Raw genomic sequence first — 20,080 nt, forward strand, 5'->3', positions numbered from 1 at the left:
TCTATTTCACCAGAGCTAATGGTAACATTCTTACTGACTTCAGTAAATTCAGGATTTAAGTGCAAGCTGCATCCTACAGATCTCATTTTCTTCCTTAAAACTGCAGTCCACCATTTAAAAACAAGGCTAAGGCTCTGAAAGGGTGATATTGAGATTTAAAGGGTGATACTGAGAGTAAAAAAACAGCTTACAATGTCTAAACCTCCTATTTTATACCTTATAGTCCTTTTTTGGCAGAGTCAAGAATTATGGTATGCACACATTTAGAGAGTTTAGTATCTTTAATTGGCATTTCTAAAAATAGCTTTATTTGCAGTCATTTTTTTCAGTTTCCTAAAAATATTTTATTCCAACTATATGGTTCTAATGTGATCTTCATTTCTGTGTTTGCTCTTGCTGCTGAGGATGCTCAGTGCTAACGTTTGGAGAGTTGCTGGCAAGACAGTAAATTCTGTTGTTCTGTTGTTCTTCACTCCTGGAGCAGCAGAAGCTCACTGCACCTTCTTAAAGACCTGCTTGCATGTGACTCCACACACTCTTATTTCCTAGGAGGAGAAAATAATTAGAAACCACAATTTTTACTCAGGACACAAATGTTACAGACATCTTTTATGAAAAATCCTTTCTTTAAGATTTTTCCTCCTGAGAAGCTGGGAGGCCTCAGGAACAGAATGTAAACAATGGTTATCTGCTGCTGTGGAATGCAACAGGTGCATCTGGGATTGGTCTCATGTAGTTGTTTCTAATTAATGGCCAATCACAGTCAGCTGGCTTGGACTGTGACAAGACACAAGCCTTTGTTATCATTCTTTCCTATTCTATTCTTAGCCAGCCTTCTGATGAAACCTTTTCTTCTATTCTTTTAGCATAGTTTTAATGTAATATATATCATAAAATAATAAATCAAGCCTTCTGAAACATGTAGTCAGATCCTCATCTCTTCCCCAATCCAAGAACCCCTGTGAACACTGTCACACACAAACACAGATTCATGTGCACATCCAGCTGAATTTGAATCCATGATTTTCTATTAAATTAAACTGGGAAGCTTGTACATATTTTAGCCTATTCTTCATCCCAAAAGAAAACATCTGGTTTGGGTTTGTTTTCTGCTAAAAGGTGGAGCAAGGGAAGTTATTTTGGGATGTCAGATCTTAAAGGGCCAAATCCATTCCTGGTGCATCATTGATTTGCAGTGAATAATATGCAACTGCTTGAGGCCTTTGGGACGGGCATTCTCTGTTTTGGGTAGATAAAGAGGTGGGGACGGATTTGCCTCAGCAGCTCAGAGTCTGTGTGGTGACAGCTGGGTGTAGCTCAAGCCTGCACATGCAGAAATCAGGGTCACTTCAGCAGCACAGAGCTCCTGGCTACCAAAGATTTGCTCCAGGCCTGTCAGCCCGCAGAGCACAGAGGGTTTGACTGAGCCTGAGCACCCTGGGTGCAAAAAGCTGATTCTCTGAGTGCCACAGGAGTGTGGGAATCTACAAAATCAGAGGGTTTTGGGAAAGCTGCAAAAGGCAGGCCTCAGAGACAGCAGAACTGTGATTAGAGCTAAGCAGCAGCCATGAGATTGGTCAGCAGAAAAATTATGTAAAATGTAGAAAAGCAAGGACAAACAGAACAATGGTCTGTGTATTAACACTTGTCCATTATAATAAGCTGCAGAAAAGTTTATCTAGCAAGATATTAGGGAGTTCTAAGCTTAATAAAGGAGATCTGTGCATTGTGTTTTAAGGCTCACAAGCAGGTATTGTATTTGAAATAAGCAAGCACTGTTTAACCAAAGGGACCTGTGCTTACAGTGGTTGGATAGAACTCCTGTCAATGTGCTTTTGCTTTGTGTGATTGGTCAAAAAACTTATAAAGTAAGTTGTAACATTAAGTTCTGTGTCTGCTGCCTGGGATGTGAGCTGCTGGCATCTTCCTGTTGTTATAACCATGTAATGAGAGTGATGCTGGAAAATCAGCTTGAAGCACATTTCACAGCAGCCCCATCATGTTTGTGGTCTGTACACAGACCCCAGGCAGTGTCACAGGAGCTTTGAGAGTGATCTCTGCATCTCTGTGAGCTGGGCACGAGCAGGGGCACAGTTCCCATCCTGGGCTGGGATTTGGAGGCTGCTGCTGCTGTTTGCCTGCTCACCCATCCCTGTTCCCGAAACTCCTCAGGTTCCCCCTGGGGAGTGCACACAGGTGTGCGCCTGGGGCAACGTTCAGGTGCAACAAAAAAGAGTGTGGAAGCTCTTAAGGGACATAAGGACAGTGCTCATGCATGACCTAGCAGATGGGATACACTTTCCAGCTCAAGATGAGACTTGTAATAAAGCTCCCAGAATGTTTTGATGAAGTTATGCACATTTCTTATGAGGGACTTTGATAAAATGACTTAAAAAAACCCTTGAACTAGGTCATTAATCTTAATTGACATATTATGGCTGCTCTGGGAACCCAGAAAAAGGGGAGAGAATGATGCATCTGACTCCATGGATATCAGAAGGCTAATTTATTATACTATATTATTCTACACATCTAAAAGGGAATCTGCCAAGCACTCAACTCTACTGCACAGAAACTCATGACTGTGAGCTGACAGTCCTCACACACACACACACACACACCTGGCCCTGACAGGCCAAGGGAACAAAACACCCTCACTGTGGGTAAACCATCTCCACATTGCATTCTGCTTTGGCACAAACACAGCAAATGATAAGAATTGTGTTTTCTTTCTCTGATGTTCAGAGAATGTGAAACCCAGAAATATTCTTGGGAAGAATTGTGCCTTGCTTTTCTCTGTGAAGAGAATTGTGGGGCTACAACACATGTTGTTTGACCCCAATAAGAGAAAATGGTTCATGCTGAGTTGGTGGAACAACAGACTGATGCAGTGACTTTGGCTGGGACCTGTTCTCTTCACTCCTGCAGAGGTAACCCAGAAGAAGGAGTGTGCAATAAGGGCCGAGAGATTTGCTGACAGTGACAAAAAACTATGGAGCAGAAGCAATCAATACAATAGAAAAGGGCAATAAAACTCAAAAGGAAGTGGGGAATGGTCAAATAAGTCACTCAAATAAAATAAAATCCAAAAAGAACTACAAAGTACAGACCACAGAATGAAATAAGGAAATAGGAAGCGATAAATTCCTAAAGGATGTGGTCCTACTTTCTGCAGAACTGTGAAAAGAATAAATTAACACTTGGCTCATTGTGTAAAGTTCAATAGGATCATAAAGGTATTGAAGTATCCATTCTTTAAAGGTAACTGCTCATTGTATTAAAGCTCTCTCAAAAGGACAGGACCTAGTAATCTTAGCTGGTCAAAAATAAGATACTAAAGGGGACTCTACTGTACTTTTAATGGAGAGAGCTGCATTAACAAGATTAGAGAAATAAAGAGGACATCTTTTGAAATCCATGAAATAACAGAAGTGAGAAAATTGAAAGATTGAGGAGAGGGCTCTAAAATACTTGGTTACTTCTTTTGCATGAGTTAATTTTGGACTGACTTCTGCACACATGGGAGACAGATTGTGGTTTTATTGCAAAGGGCCTGGGTGCAGGGCCCTGCTGGGATTTGGGGTTTATTGCAAAGGGCCTGGGTGCAGGGCCCTGCTGGGATTTGGGGTTCATTGCCAAGGGCCTGGGTGCAGGGCCCTGCTGGGATTTGGGGTTTATTGCAAAGGGCCTGGGTGCAGGGCCCTGCTGGGATTTGGGGTTTATTGCAAAGGGCCTGGGTGCAGGGCCCTGCTGGGAGCTGCAGCCACAGCTCAGAGCAGGCCCGAGAGAAGAGTAGGGGAGAGAGGATGAGAGGGTGAGAGAGCAAAAGCATAAGAGAGCAAGGTTCCCATTACAATACAATAAATCATCCTCTGTGTTGAATATTCTGATTCTCACTAACCAATCTAGTATAATATACAAATCCTATAGCATTTCCATACAGCCTATAAGAATCAGTACATTACCATACTGTGTTACATTTTAAACCCTAAAAACTCCTCTTTGGATCCCTTCTGCCAAGCTGTAGGTTCTGCTCTGACCCTTGGAGCTGTCTGCAAGCAGAGGGTGTTGTTCCATCAAAAGGGGATTACCTTCAGCTGGCCATGCCATTGTTTTCCAGTTGTTCAGTAACTGAGGCATCTCAAAGCTTGCTTTCATTTCAATCTCGCTTTTAGTTTCCATATTCTCAAAATCTTTTGCCAGACAATCATATTTATAAGGCTTTCCTGTTCCATCTTCCCCAACAGTGTGGAAATACTGACAGGGGCTTCTTGGGGGGAGTGTGCCTGCACAGGAAATTTGGGTATCTTATTTACTGCTGCCTCCCCTCCTCCAGGTGAGGAGGAAACACTTTACTTCTCCCCTGGAAGGAGAATAATAATTGGCTGATTCTGCAGGCACTATTGCAGCTTCCAAAATCCAGGCATGTTGAAATTTTCTGGTGCCCTAGTCCCACAGGTTAACATGGACTGCCCAGCCAGGTTTACTGGGTGCTGTGAAATCCCAATTAGACCAAAAACATATTGCAGAACCTAGTTTTGATGAACCAACATAGCAGACTTCATTTACAGTGATTTGTCATCTTGACCTAGTTTGATGTGGACATTTCTTTCCTAAAAATTAATTAAAGCAGAAAAATATTCTGGCTTTATTTTGCCCAGAGGACAGCATATCGTACACAGTTCTGACATTTGACAGTATTTCTTAAACCAATACTTTTTGCTTACATTACCAACATACTGGACAATTTATTTCATTTCCATGATCATGTTTCTGAGCCTCAGCTATGAAGTCCTCATTCACACAGCAACCTTCTCCTGCCTGTGCTGCACCAAGGCCATCTGGGGAGATCGGTCATACCCATCCCTCTCCTCACTGCATTCTGGAACCAACACTTCCTCAAAATTATGTTTAGTAATAAGGGGCTTGAGGTGCTTCTGCAAGGATTTGCTAACTCTGGTGCTGATTTGAACATTAAGAATATATTCATTTAGATTGCTGAATGCTAATAGCACTGCACAGTGAGGAGAAATGGAGGTTGGAGTTTATTATCCCAGCAGGAACACTGCCTTTTACCCACGCTGATGAGAGAGTGAGGATGCTATAAAGAGTTATAGGACAAAAGAACAGGCATCTTCTTTCATGTCCTGGTAATTTAGAAAGATAAAAATGACAATCTGAAAAAACCATCAATTTCAAAAGCTTAATTGCCATTTTAGTTCTCTAGGCTATAATGTAGTGTGGCCTGTAATTATTTTAAGAGAACAATTGTGTATTTTCCCCTTGCTTTTGGGTGCTCAGTTTCACAGCTCCCATACTGAGCATTTTGCAGACTGTGAGGGACATTCTGGTAAATGTGTGAACATTTCAGCCTGGTGAGTCTGGACAGACACTGAGCACACAAAGAGCACTCAAAATGGTCAGGCTTTGAAAGGGACATAAAAACATAATGGCTCCAAATGAAATTGTTGCTTTAGAAACAAGTCAAATGCTGCACCAATAGCCAAATATGTCCAAGCAAGCCAAAATGACACAGCACATTCCCTGCTGTGTTTTATCTAACATTTGAAGGGAGGGGCATTCCAAACCTCTTGCATGATCTTACCAGGTGCATTTCATCTCCTTCAATCCACTGGGTCCAACCACGGCCCTCCTTCTCTCCATTCTGCACACAGAGCAGCTTATCTCCATCCCAAGACACGGTGGTCTGACAAAACAGACATGTTTGGGATTACTGTCATATTCTCTGATATTGTGATTAGTTTCTGTGAAGCAAAACTTATCTCTAATTATGAGTGTATATCTCAGGAAAAGAATGATTGGATAGTGTTGTACCACTTAGGATAATTACCTAAGAAATGAGTTGAATAGAAAATTGCTGCCATAAACTGGAGGGATGAGATAAAGCAAGAAAAAATACCATCAAAACCATTGTGTAAAACACACTCCTCTCTCCCTGCTGAAAAATGCAGCAGCAGAAGGGCCCTTCTGCCTAACACTGTATGTGCAAAAGGAGCTGAAAAGTTAAGATCCAGCCTGGTTTTGAATGATTCCCCAGCTACTCTACCTGAGAACAATTCCCATTTCCTGTGGATGAACAAAGCTTTTGAACACAGAGCTGCTTTTCCTCATTCTCAATCTGCCTTCCTTCACCCAGCAGAGTGGTTTGGAAGGGTCAGCAAGTTGGGAACTTTGCAGCATCCTGCAAAAAAGGTTGGGGGACTTCTCCAGCCAGGACTGGCAGAACAAGCCAAGAGTCAGGTGCAGTAATCAATACTGCAATAATCAATTCACCAATATTGTGTGAATATTGGTGCTGTCCTGGGGGTTCAGGAAAACCTGATTTAACCAATTCCTTCCCTGTATGACAGTGCAGCCTGTTCCTCTGGTCAGCACTTACTGACAATTTGCCTTTCCCATCTCCCTGAGACAAAGAGAAGCAATGCTCTGTAAAACATTTACAGAGGGAAGAGTGGTGACAGTTTGTGCTCCATGAGGATAGTTTAACATTAATATTAGCACACGGCCTGTAAATCAGCTTGTTTGAAGGCACTCTGAGGACTAAACAGGGAATTGATGTCTACCTTGTAAAAGGCTTGAGCAGTCAGATATGGAGAGATGAAGAATTCTGATCTGTCATTAAAGGACACTTCCTGCATCCATCCTGTGTAGTTCCTAAGAGCAGAAGTCAGCCTGCATTCTTCCTTCTGGTAATTAAGCCCAGTTCAACACTCAAGATCTACCCAGTCCTATTTATTTAATCTGTGTATGTCACAAACAATTAATTCTTAAATGACACCCGTGACAGACACTGTCTTTGAATGAGTGCAGGCAGCAGCCTCCTCCCCTGGGAAGCTTTAGACTAAAGCAGCATGGAAAATGAATCACTCCAGAGTGCCAGGACAGAGAATCATGGGCAAGGCAATGGGATTGATCCCCTCAGTCTGTCTGCACCACATGGGGGCTCTGACAAACAAACTCACGTGTCCTTGCTAAAAATCTCTCTAATTTAGAAAATGCATTCACAAATGCTTCTGTTCTCTTTTGTAAAGTGATATATTTAAACCAAGCAGTAGATAACGTTTCATGAAACCATATCCTTTTAATGCAAAAAATGCTAATGCAGGAAGGAACAACATATTTGGGTAAAACTGTTGTTAATGTGGTCACCATAAACTAAATCCTCTCCCATGTCTGAATCTGCACACATCCACTGAAGGGATGGAAGGTAACAAATAATAGGAGTCAAAGTGAATAATGTTTAATTTATAAATTAACAGTTACAAATTTCTGATTCTAAAAAACAAATGTAACAATGAATGGTGAGTTGTAGATGTGAGGGACACTGTGGAATGAAGTATTTGTATGTGGAACTTCGCTCAGTAACTCCACTTATTTCTATCCCCTGAGTATTAGCTCAGCATAGTTTTATCTTTATTCTAGCTTAATAGTTAAATTTGGTGGGTTTAGATGTGAATTCAGAGGCAAAACACCATGATAAAGTAGGATCCAACTTTACTGGTCCTAATGCTCAAAGTCAGTTGAGAGTGTTACATTGATTTAGTACACTTGGGGGAAATAGAGAAATATTTGTAGCAGCACAAGGAAATGTTAACTTTTTAGCCTCCAAGGGTGACTGAAATTGTTTCATCTCAGAAAACAACACACTTTTTTCCTCAGGATTTTTTTGTTTTTCCAGTCAAGATTAGAAATTGCTTTTTGCAATTTGCTGATAACCACAAAGAGTCTAAACCCACAGACATTGACCAAGCTGTCTTATCAGACAATATTCTCAGGTATCCTCTGCCTTCCCTTTGAGAAATATAAAATAGTGAGGGATATGAGTAAACCACACAATTCCTGATTTCTGTATGTAGCTGTTTTGATCTGAAGGTTATAATGGGTAGAATACATTGCAAGAGAACATAATGCAATTTTCTTTGTTAGCAGGAACAACCACTTTAATCAGTGGCATCTGTATCCTTTCCTTGGGTCAAACTGTAATGTCTCAATGACTCTTTCATTAAACTAGTACACAAAATATAAAATTCTCTTTTAACTATGATTAAAACACATCCTGCCACCTCAAATACCTCTACTGAGACACACAGGGAGCGTTAGCTGAGGCTGAATTGCTCTGGCTGCTCCAACATCCCACCCTCTACAACACCTAAACCAGAGCAACACTTGCTTTACAACAGTCCCAAATATTGCAATCAGAACATAAAGACAACACTCCAGAAATACTGTAGGGCAAATGTTGTATGTATAATCTCTCTTGCTGTATCAGAGAGCAAGGATTTATTTTTGAGGATCGGATCAGGACCTTGCCATGGTATAATCAGGGGCTTGCAGACTGCTCTGTGTGACCCTCTGGCTCTCCTGGCACATGCTCCCAAGATAAACAAACACTTCACCTTTTATGTAAAGCTGCTTTCCCAGCAAAATGTGCCTTTGTGAGGAACCTTGTTTGCCCCCATTTTGGTAATAGCATTACCCAAGGGCTGCCTGGTTACAGAGCTGCTGCCAGCTGCCCAGCAGGACTGAAAATCCTGCCCAGGGTGGGCACAGGGCAGCCCAGGCACTCAACTCCTGCCCCTCATCCTGCTCCACAGGCAGGCAAACCCAGGGGACACTGCAGAGCTTCCAGTGACAGAACCAACCAGCTGGAAATGGAGCATTTCTCTAAAACTGAACTCTGCATTTTTGAGCACCTGCTTGATAATACATCACAGCCATTGTTTATTCCTTTCAACTACACAGTACATAATCTAGTTCACCATAAACAAGCTTGACTCTTGCTTGCTTTCCACCTGCCCATACTTAACCCTAAGATGAACAGTTCCTGGGTCATGTGCATGTAAATCTGTAGGAAAATTCAACAGAGAATGGTGATGGGTGCAATTAGTCAGCAGTTCTAATAATACTAAATATTATTAGTCACTATAGTCTAATATTATTATTAGTCACTGATAGCGACTAATTATTATTTTAGAATTTTATTATATTTAATAAAATTTTATTTATTATTTTGTTATTTAGCATTTAATTATATTTATTAACATATTATTAATATATTAATAATTAATATATTATCAATATATTAACAATTAATATATTTAATTAATATATTTAACCAATAATTAATATAAATATAAGTATTATTATATATTAATTAATCACTTATAGTGACTAATTATTATAAAATATAACTATATTATAATGATATTATTATAGTCTAATATTATTAGTCCCTATAGTCTAATACTATTAGTCACCAGCATCAATAATACTAAAGGAATGCCAGAAAAGGGGATGGAGTGAGGTAAAAACCTGGGAGTCTTGCCTCAATTTAACTCTTCCCAAAAAATCCAACCACCAGCACTGCACAATTTTCACATTATGTACACTTTGTTCTTGAGGTGTAATACTAGAGAATGGAGCTCTTCTGGGGAGTGGAAAAGCCTCTGAAACCTGAGAACACAAAAAATGTTCAAATTTTCTTGACTTTTATGGTATGGTTTCTGTAGTCTTTCACTTTTTTGTATTTTGATATTCTCTTTTTATTACTTAGGCATCCACATACTTTTGTTAGTGATTTAATCTCTGTGTTATGAAGTTTTAAATTCATATGCATAGCACTGCCTAAATCTTTCTGAATATTAAAGGTGGAGGAAATGATAATTAAAGTATTCTCATTACTGTTTCCAGTTATGAGACAAGGTAGATTTATTAAATGAAATATTTAGCAACCCCTAAACAAATTCTTGACTACATATCTGCTTTTTCTTTAGTAGCAGCAGCCGTAGTGAAATGTTGCACAATTTCAGCTCCCAGTGGCAAATCCTTCTGATACACAGGCAGAGACAGCGACTTTTGTAATTTACTGAAACAGTCATCAAACATGTGAGCAGAGTCCTTTGCATTTCCCATTGAGGTCTAAGTGCAAAGACATTTGGTGCTGGCTCTGCACAATATTTCTCATTCCCCTGCTAGCAATTCCTGTGAGCCTGCCTGGCTCAGGGGCTGCAGCTGAGGGTGCAGAATGGATTTTACAGATGAATGGAAGAAAATAACTTTTATCCAAGTAGTTCATGAACATTTTTTGTTAATGCTACATAGATTTTTGACACGTTGCCTTTACAAGTATGAATTGCAGCTCCCACCTTTCATCAAAAATATGATATTGATTTCTATCTGTAGCACAAACACAGCAGCATCAGTTCTATTTTTCTGCTGCTTTCCTCAGTGCTGTCTCTATATTTGGAGCACCAAATGACTGCAAAACCAGACATGCACCACACTCCCTGCTCCATCTTCAGCCAGTAAATCTCTGCTTGGGAGAATGACAGCATATTTTACAGCTGTAATTATGACCTAAGAAGGATTAAAAAATGGAAAGGAATTTTTTTTTAGGTAAGATGAGACAGAAAAATCCAATTTGAGCTGTGTCTTGTAAATAACAGCAAAGAAAATATCCTAGAACTTTTGGTCAAACACAGCCATGTCTTCAGCGAGGTATTTAACAACTTCTCAAGATAAACCATTTCATCTGTACTAAGTATCAAAGTGATACAAAAACCTCTTGTAAGCAGTTTTTTTGGGGAAAATAAAACGAAGTGTGCATAGAATAAACTGATGTTGATGTCCCAGACAAAGTGCAATAGCAGTGAGAGGGAATTCTGCCACGTGGTCACTCCCTATGGCCTCTGTGCAGGAAGCTGCTCCAGGGACTACAGCCATGGGCAGCTTTGTCCCCACCCCCTGAAACCCCTTTTGTCAAAAGAGATTAATTCTGCATAAGATAAATTAATTAATAGTCTAAGATAAAGCAATTCAGTCTTTCACATCTGTATCTGGAAGTTCAGCAGCAGAAACTACTGAGAAAACAACAACAAACCCAACAGAACAATGCCTGGAAGGATTCCTGGAATCCTTTATCTCCAGATCCTGGTGCTGGCCAAAGGCTGAAGCTATTCAGCCACGCTGTAGCTCAGCCATGGCAAAGTGTCCTTTGCTTCTGTCACTGTCAGCATCACTGCTGGAAAAGGGGCTTAGGATGGGATTGAAAAAAATCAGATTAAAAGTAAGCTGTAGTCAGATAGGATCAGATCCTAAATGTTCCAATGCCTTGTTTTGAATCCTTGCTCATATGAACAACAGAGCAAAGCCAAGAGATGTTCCAGGGTGTAGGAAAGTGAAGGTGCAAAGCTCTGGGCTATGCAGCTGACAGTGTGTGGGGGAGGAGGAGAATCAATACTTTACACAGTGCACACTATTTTATTTCTTAGGAATGGTGGCTTTTTTTCTTATTGAAATAAAATTGTATACAAGCAATACAAAAATAGGAAAACTTGTGTACATCCCATGCCAGAAAAAAGAGTAAAAGCCATCACATCCAATTCACTCTGTGCAACGATCAGAATCGATTCTAAGACACTTAGTGTTTAAATTAATGGCTATAAATGATTTATCCCCTGTGTAATTTTGGCAAGATACAATTGTACACAACACTAATGGTTTGTCATTCAAAATTGGATTTGTTAAGTCTGGTTCTCAGCTTTTCAGCACATTCTGATTGCTCTTTCTCCATTCATAGCTCCCAGAGCTTTCAGAGTTCACAAAAAGTGAAATGCTAAACCTATCCAAACCCACTTTCCCTGCAGAGCTTGCTTGTGCTAGCAGCACTTCTGTGAATAACCAGCTCCAAAGCTTCTAATCAGCCTCGTGGTTTAGACAGGAATCCAGCCCTGCAAAATGTGAAATTTATGACATTTATATGGGCAAAGATTCCATTTGCTATCACCGTGTAAATGTGCTGAGCACATCACTTCCAGGCAGGGACTCGTGGCCAAGGAGCAAGGCAGGAGCAAGGAAACTGCTGCTCCTCACTGAGGCACACACAGAAGGACCAGAGTCCATTTGACACAGCCTGAGATGGGCCCAGCATGGACTTCTGCTCTCTGGAGCCTCAGAGCATTGACTGGAGGACTTTTCTCCATCTTTTCTTGACAGCAGATTCTAAAGGGCCAGAAATACCAACAGAAAACTATCATAAATTTGACCTCTTTTAAATTACACCACCCTCCCCTCCAAAAAAAAAAAAAAAAAAAATAAAAATCAGGGATTATGCCAAGGAGGAGCTGGGGACATTACAGTACTGTAAAGAGACAGGAGGCACTGAATGTGAGAGAAGACCAGCCCAGCAACAGTAATTCTAGAATAATGCTTGTTCCACCAAAATATATGAGAAAATACTTATAAGCCCAAAAGGGCAGCACTGGAAGGGTAAAGAAATAAAATCAGCTAAATTAAAAAGCTAAATCAGAGGGATCAAGTAAAGACATATTGCTGATCTGGCATCTTACTAGACAGGCACTATTTATTTTGAATCTTCTCATTCTGTGGAAGTTCCCTCGTGTAATTCCATGCACTGGAATGTTGTTTGTTGGTTGTTGTTTTTCTGGCAGAAAAGTCTTAATTCCCAAGCCTGCTCAGAACTAGATTAACAGCTGTGAATTCCATTTGTGTAACAGAGCAACCTGCCTAAATAGTTAAATAAGCTTCACAAACCATGTGATTTTGTAATAGGGCTTTATTCTGACCTTGCAGTGGTATAAATCAAATTATGGCCAGAACAACTACCTCCACTGCAGTTTTCTTGAGTACAAACCTGAGAGGAATCAGTGTCACATTAGGCACCTTTGTTAATTAAAACAGAGCCATGATCAGTTTTGAACAACTTCCCCCCTCCAGGAGGACATGGCACACTCAGGTGTCTGTGAACAGTTCTTGTGGGGCTGTTCCAAACACTAAATGACATTTCACATGGTGAGAAGTATTCTAGATCTGATGTGGGAATTCCACAACTCCCAAATCCTCCTCACCCTACCCCACCCCAGCAAGTCTTAACTAGGACTACAAGTTCTGTTAGTTCAATAAAGGAAACCTAAACACCCACTTGATAACTTATTCATAGTTATATCCCCCTTGTATTCAGCTTTAGATAACTAAATGGTTAAGATGTATTATTTCCCACATTCAGTTTCAAATTCTTGCAGTTTTCTCTGTTTCCCAGTTCCCTGCCTTTGTCATTTCATTTCCTGCTTCAATGGAAGAAGAAAATTACTGTATCAGAGAGCACAAGGTTCTGAGTTACCAAAGCACCTCTCATATGCTTGGACAAATACTCAGTTATAACACAATTCTTCTCAGCTATCCAAGAAATTCTGCTCTTCTATATTTATGACATAAAATCTTGATCTTTTAACACATCACTTGCCCTTAGTTTCTGCCAAAAGAGATTAATTCTGCATAAGATAGATTAATTAATAGTCTAAGATAAAGCAATTCAGTCTTTCAAATGCCTGAACTGCAGAGAATAATTATAATGCAAAAGTTTTCTCTGACTTCAGCAGCAGAGTCATTAGAAAGCTAAAAATTTTAGGAAAGGGATTTTTGCATCTGAGCTACCCAACTTTCAATCTGCTTTGATTCATTGGATGCAAAGACTTGCAATGTGAAACTTCAGCCTTTTTTTCAGCATTTTAAGGTTTTTCAGTTAACTTTTTCATAATTGCTTTACTAAACACTAAGTAAATGACACTGTGAAGGCTTATGTGCCTTGTTCCTATGTGCTATATTCCTATATTTCACACTGTAGGTGTTTCACCAGCCTCACTGGTTATCACTGACAGTGGAAAAAGGGAAGCACAACTATAAATAGAGATATTTATTATGGTGATAAATGAGAGATACTTTCAGAGACAGTTTTGGATTAATTTTTCAATAGGGTCTTCCTCTTGCATGCACAGTAAATTTTTTCCACAGTAATGTTTATATACAAGAAACAAAGTTTCATACTTAGAGCAACACCTGAGATGTTAAATTAATCACAATTTGAGATTGTAGAAATTCTCTTTAAAATTGAGATTTCATGATGAGACTGGAGCTTCACTGAGAATTAAGACAGCAGGATCAAAGACTCAGTGTAAGAAATACCAAAGCCAGAGCTCTCCATTTAACTTTAAATTTCTGTCTTGTACATTCTCCATCTGATAATGTGTTGCCAATTAAAGCTATGAACAAACTCTTCAAAGCAGTAGAAGCTTAACTACATGCTCCAATTCACATCATGTGAGAAAAATGTAACACAAATTAATGTTCTAAACTTCCTTCTACACCATCTAATGCACACCTTGGAACATTTGCAAGGAATGAAAGATGCTCCTGAACTTTCATTTTACATTTGTACTTGAAGATGCCAAGTTTTTAACAACCCTGCATAGTTAAGTATGTTTGAAGTTGCAGAAAGATCTTTTTCACAAAATTGCCAAGTGAATAGATTTAACTTTTATCCCGGAGATCCAATCCTGGGTGGAAAGCCCTAGGAGCAATGATACCAGCTGTCATTTGTGATCTCTCCTGTGCTCAACCATCCCCATCTTTGGTTTTGCAGAACACAGAAACTGCATCTTGACCTAAACTGCAGGGCTTTAGTGTTTCCAAAGTCACAAATTTTCATTTCCCAACAGAAACAACATCCTAAAGGACCTGATGTCACCAGTTGCTGTTCCCTCTATCCCTGCAGTGAACAGTCACCCAAAAATATGTGCATGCAAGAAAGCCAGGCTGAGGGTCAGGAGAAGAACAAACTGAAATTGCTAATGTTTATCCTTCTCAATGAACTCTCTGATCATGAAAGTTCAGACAGGCTCCCAGGAGTGACCAACTACAAAAATGAAAAAAACCCTAACTGCAAAGGGGGAGAGGGCTTGCACTATCACAAGACTGTCAAGTTCATAATGTCAAAATTCCAACATCAAAAATAAGTATCAGCAACACTTTTTAGCATTTCCTGCTCATGGACAGCATTGACTTGGAATTACTGTAGTTACACTCTACTCTGACTGGCTCAGAAATATGTTTTACAACTGAAAGGTGAACACAATTTCAGTGAATTACACACAGGATGTAACCTGTCCACTGTGCTGATATTATTTTTACAGATATGTTAACTCTAGCTAGATGATATATTCCTCATTAAAAGAAAAAACAATCTATATGTCTAGGAAGGATTAATTCTAAGGTTATTTTTGTTAGTCTCCTGATGATTGCTCTGCTGTATAGATTAATGTTTAATGTGTAATTTGTCTTATCCATGTTACTTTGTACTGCTCACGTATCGAGCTCCTTGGATAAAACTTGCCCCATGGTCTGCTCAGTCCACAATATAAATAACAATAATTGATTCACAACCTTTCCCATTACACAGGCTGGCTATTAATGATTAAGCCTTTTATGGCATGCAGTTCCACAGGCTCTACATGAACAAATGGAGCACCAAGAATGATATTTAACATTTGCTTTTATGGTGGTTTTCTTTGTAACACCACACAGGGAGTGGTCCAGTTCATCTTATAAACTCCATGGCTCTTCTCTCACAAGACTCCTTCTGCACTGTTGGAGTCATTTTGCTGCTTAACAGCTGCAAATTTTTCCTGACATTATGGTTATCAGATTTGGACTGAAGTCACTTTAGCAAGACAGCTTCTTGTACTGTTATTTCATTGACAAAACAGAGGTGTCATGTAGAAAAGAAATATTTAATGAGAAAATTGAACTCTAAAGTGTGATGTGCTGCTACAAGGTAAATGGAGCACCAGTGGTCAGTGACCTGGACTGTCCAGCTGGAGACACAGAGACACACAGAGATCTCTGGGGGGTTTTGTGGAATTACATCCCTAAATCCTTCCTAAAAAAACCCAGTCAGAGACAGTGACTACCCCTGGTTTTTTGGGGTTTTTGTCTGTTTGTTTGGAACAGGCAGGAAGCTGCTGTTACCTTCTGCTTCCAAGGCTGAATAGGCATTTCCCACCAAACAGTAAACAGAGAAATGTTTGAGTAACCTTTGAAAGTAGGCTGAACTAGCTTCTATGCCAAATCAATCAGCTGTTGTAGGGACTGGAATTCTCTCTCTCTAGTTTCTTCTTTCTGGTTTAACATTTTGAATCCTTCCCTTATCACTCAATTTAGCAAAATAGGGTAGAGAATTTTGGTTTATTAAAAATAATAAAATATTACTTCTTTACGCCATGCAGAGGATGGTTTAGTTCTCCTTCAGATGGGAATTAATGGTATTCAAGTACAGATAATGCTTACACATGGACAGATATGTGCACACACAAACCTTTGGAGCAGATGTTTTGATGGTAATTTAATCACCTCAGTCTTAAATCTTTTCTTGGGCTCCTAACTGTTCAGTGAATCCAGACCTCAATATCCTAATTAAGAGCATTCCAGGAACCAAAATCACAAGATGCCGTGGGGGCACTGTCCTCAACACAAATGCATCTGCTCCTCCCTTCTGTGAATGTTGGATTCTGCACTCTCATCAAACTTGTACCCTCTGGAACAAGGACCACAGAGGGATTTGCTGAGGCACTCAGTAGCCAACCATTCTTTTTCTCTGGTTTTCACATTTTTTTCCCTTTCCTGCCACTATCAGAGCAAAAGCAAATTTGCAAATCTTAGTGTGAGAGAAAACTATTGTTTTTAAATAGCACTATCTTTCTCAGAATGTAAACCTATTAATTCTCTTTTATGAGATTTCTCCTCTAGAGTCTCTTCTGAGATAATTTTCTTTTATTTGTCAACTTCCTAACTGTAGAATATTGCCAGTGTCATGCTGTCAAACTAATAGGTGAGAACTTGCTATTCTCAAGTTTTTCTCTGTAAATTGATATTTATCAGTCCTAAATTAAAAGGCAAAAAGAGCTCATAAAACAGAGCTATTGTAAAACAAAGTCCCCAGTGTTTGCTTATTCATTTCAGTAAGATTTGTTCCAGTGGGCTAATTAAGTGTGGACTCTAATAAGAACACCCAGGCAATCTTTAAGCACTTGGCCATTCTCACACAGGAGCAGTGCCTGACCTTGCAATCAGTGGATTTCCTCTACTGTAAGACCTTACTCATTAAAGAGGTTCTGGAAGTGACCCTGGGTGTCTTTCTGACTAACAAACATCCCAGTATAAATGAGCACAGCTTCACTGAGATTATTATTCACTGATTGATGAAATTGATTTGTGATCCTGATTAAAATTAGCATTCCTGTAATCTAAAGGCATGCTCCAAACTGTAGGAACCTCTTGGCAAACTGAGAAGTACAGAAATAATTTCAGGAATAGCCACCAGGATGGTTAAAAGATGTGTTCTGTGAAAGGCCTCAGGTTATCAATAATCATTTTGTTCATTGTTGAAGTTCTACTTCTTACCATGCACTTGCGATCATCCACCCCAGATAAATCCTCCTCAAACTCCTTTCCTACATCAAATTCCATGATGTAGTTTCTAAAAGTGCTTAGTGTTTTAATGATCATATGATCCCCGTTCTGAAGGATTTCTTTGTCAGGCTTTAGCAAGTTTGCTATTTTTCTTACAGCGACATTTACATCTGAAAAAGAAAAAAGAGTTATTTTTATCCAGAAAGTCTTCACAAGGAGAAGCTTGCTGCTTCTAGGGAGAACTGAAATGAACAAAGATAAATAGATGTCCAAATATTTCAAACCAGCCTTCCCATCCAGAAAAAGGATGTAACCTAATTCTTATAACTTAAATAACTTAATGTTTCAATTTTCCAATTATGTGAAATCTATAAAAAAATACCATTTGTATTTGACAGTTAATAAGGCCTCTAATATTTCTATAGAGATACTAACACAACATCAAATACAAACATACAAAATTGCATTAAGTACTACACTGAATCTTTATTAAATATGAAAATTTTGCTGCTTTTCAAATTATAGGAGATTCTTTTATGTTTGGAATCCACCACATACCTCCTCAAGCTATGTGGTTTAATGTCTGTTAATGTAACCTTCAAAATGCTAAAAGGTAGAGGCTGCTTAAGGCAAAACAATTTTGCTTAAGGCAATCCTTAAAGTGCATTTCTGAAAAAAAATACTTCTCACAAAAATGACTTACGACTGTACAAGAAAAAATAGATTCACATAAAGAATAAGAAAGGTGGCATTGATTATTCATTCAAGAAGTTTGAAGGGAACCTTACCCAGTGCTTTCAGATACTCCTCAAAATTGTCATTGCTGACCATTTTCCAGTACCCATTGAAGTCTGCAGGCATCCCTGCTCCAGGTGAATGTCAAAATCACTGGCTCAGAACTGTGGGTTGATTCTGCACCCCACAACTCACGGCCTTGCTTTGTAGCAAGTTGGGACTCTGGTTTCTTTTATCTCTTTTTTATACCATGCAGCTATGCAAGTCCTTCTAATCCGATTATTGCTGAAGTGCTGCTTTTAAATCCTTCTACAAGGCTGAGCCTTTGAGATTTCTAACATGACAGCAGGATGACTTGATTTAAAACAAATGAAATATTCACCTTTCATATCACTGTGTAAGGAAAATCCGTTTTAACCATATTACTCTTCATTCTTCCTGCCTCTCAGAAAAAAAAAAAAAATACAAGCCATTCAAACAGTTTTAGTTTGAGATATCAGCCAAGCTATAAATTTTGGGATATTAGCCAAAGTTATAAAAATGCTTATCTTGTGTCTTTTTTGAGCCAAATTCTTCTTCTTGAATAGGTTTCAGCTACTTCACGCTTTCTTTCAAGAAAACAATCATACAGACCATTTCAGTCAAAGCCATTTGTGTCTGGTATTCCTTTAAGTTGTTCCACAAGCTCCTGAATCCTAAAGAACCACCCGTGGGAGCCGCTTGGCCAGCTGGGGGCTCAGAAGCACCACTTAGGTGGAAACTTGTACTGGGAAGAAGTGGTTACTCTGTACAGTGATAAATGCTGCATGAATGCTTGCAGTTGAGGAGCTCTGGAACACAGTTTTACACTTTATAGAGTTCTGGATTCTCTGAAAGTGACTCCTGTCAGAAATAAAACACTCAATCAGCATAACAGGCAACCTGCAGAGAGGAGCGTGGATTTTCCCCACTAACATCAGAGCTCAAGTACTGAGCCTCTCAGATGTTTGCATATGGTACAACTGAAGCCCCCACTGGATATTTAATCTACTTTGGGGCTTTGGCAAGTCCTTGCTCTTGAGAAGACTCTGGAACAGAGAAGAAAAGAAACCCACTTGTCTTAGGTTGCAATGCAATCGGTAACCAGCAGTGTGTATTCTATCACCCTCTGTTACAACCAGGTGGGGCAGTTTTTGCTTTCTCTCTCCCCCAGCCAACCCTCCCTGCAGGAGATCTCTGCTGTCCATGGCCACTGAGTGTCCCTGCAGGGCTGAGCCAATCCCAGCATCCCATGGGGAGATGCTCCGCCCAGGGGAGGAGCCAAGCATTCCTGCCTGGATCCAATCTGGGCCTGGCACAGCACAGCAGCCTTTGCCCCCTGCACTGCCAGAGGAGCAGCTTTCTGCTGCCCTGCATGGCCAGAGGGAGCCCAGGCCCATCTGCAGCAGCCCTGGAGCTGCAGAGGAAAACTCCCCCCTTGTGCAGGATCCCTGCTGCAGCAGAGCCACAGCTGGCACTGCAGGAGGGCTGAGCCCCCACGGGATGGGGCTGGGACACCTCCCTGACACACAGGGGGACAGCTCCTATTCTCACTCTGGCAGTGTTTTCATACTACTACATATTATTTTAATTTTCCTATTAAGTTGTAGGTTTTTTAAAATTTATTATTTTATATATTAGTAAAGAACTGTTATTCCTATCCTCCTATCTTTGCCTGAGAGCCCCTTAATTTCAAATTTATAGCAATTCAGAGGGAGGGGGGTTACATTTTCCATTCCCAGGGAGGCTCCTGCCTTACTCAGCACACTTTCAAACCAAGACACAGCTTTAAATGTGGGGATGAGGACTGTCTGTCATTTGAGAACCCAGAGCCTTAAAAGTGGCAGAAGTAGCATGTGCATTTTTAAGTGCTTGCATTGAAGCAAGATTAATTTCCATGTCTTGGCCAAATTGCCAAAAATCAAAAAAGTTATTCTGGGCCTTATAAAGTCAAAGTTTAGAAGTAATACATATTTAAACATATCTCTCTCTCTCAAGTTATGGTTCATTGTATTTTGCTGGTTTAGAACAGTAAGGATTGCAG

The 20,080-nt window shown here is 39.8% G+C and overlaps 1 protein-coding gene across 2 annotated transcripts; it reads right to left on the minus strand.

Annotated features, from left to right (window-relative positions):
• Positions 1 to 102: 102 nt before the first annotated feature.
• On the minus strand, positions 103 to 20,019 carry RBP1 (retinol binding protein 1). 2 transcript variants are annotated; one of them, XM_063166526.1, is made up of 4 exons: positions 18,401 to 20,019; positions 17,275 to 17,453; positions 5,606 to 5,707; positions 103 to 545 (listed from the first exon to the last, which is right to left on the minus strand). In XM_063166526.1, exons 1-4 carry the CDS (start codon positions 18,405 to 18,407, stop codon positions 492 to 494), a joined length of 342 nt encoding a protein of 113 aa, XP_063022596.1. In that variant the 5' UTR covers positions 18,408 to 20,019; the 3' UTR covers positions 103 to 491. The 2 variants fall into 2 exon arrangements, with proteins under 2 accessions (XP_063022596.1, XP_063022595.1); XM_063166525.1 differs by having other exon boundaries at positions 125 to 545; positions 18,072 to 20,019.
• Between the last annotated feature and the right edge of the window lie 61 nt (positions 20,020 to 20,080).

Source organism: Melospiza melodia, chromosome 12 (genome assembly GCF_035770615.1).
Source record: "Melospiza melodia melodia isolate bMelMel2 chromosome 12, bMelMel2.pri, whole genome shotgun sequence".
Taxonomy (NCBI): Eukaryota; Metazoa; Chordata; class Aves; order Passeriformes; family Passerellidae; genus Melospiza; species Melospiza melodia.

What these genes read in the sequence shown, in the direction of transcription:
- RBP1 (XM_063166525.1), bottom strand. Translation starts at nt 18,144, where the DNA reads ATGCCTGCAGACTTCAATGGGTACTGGAAAATGGTCAGCAATGACAAT. An exon ending in GGAGTATCTGAAAGCACTGG is followed by an intron (nt 17,454 to 18,071) that starts GTAAGGTTCCCT and finishes TTTCTTTTTCAG; the next exon opens with ATGTAAATGTCGCTGTAAGA. An exon ending in AAGGAGATGAAATGCACCTG is followed by an intron (nt 546 to 5,605) that starts GTAAGATCATGC and finishes TTCTCCTCCTAG; the next exon opens with GAAATAAGAGTGTGTGGAGT.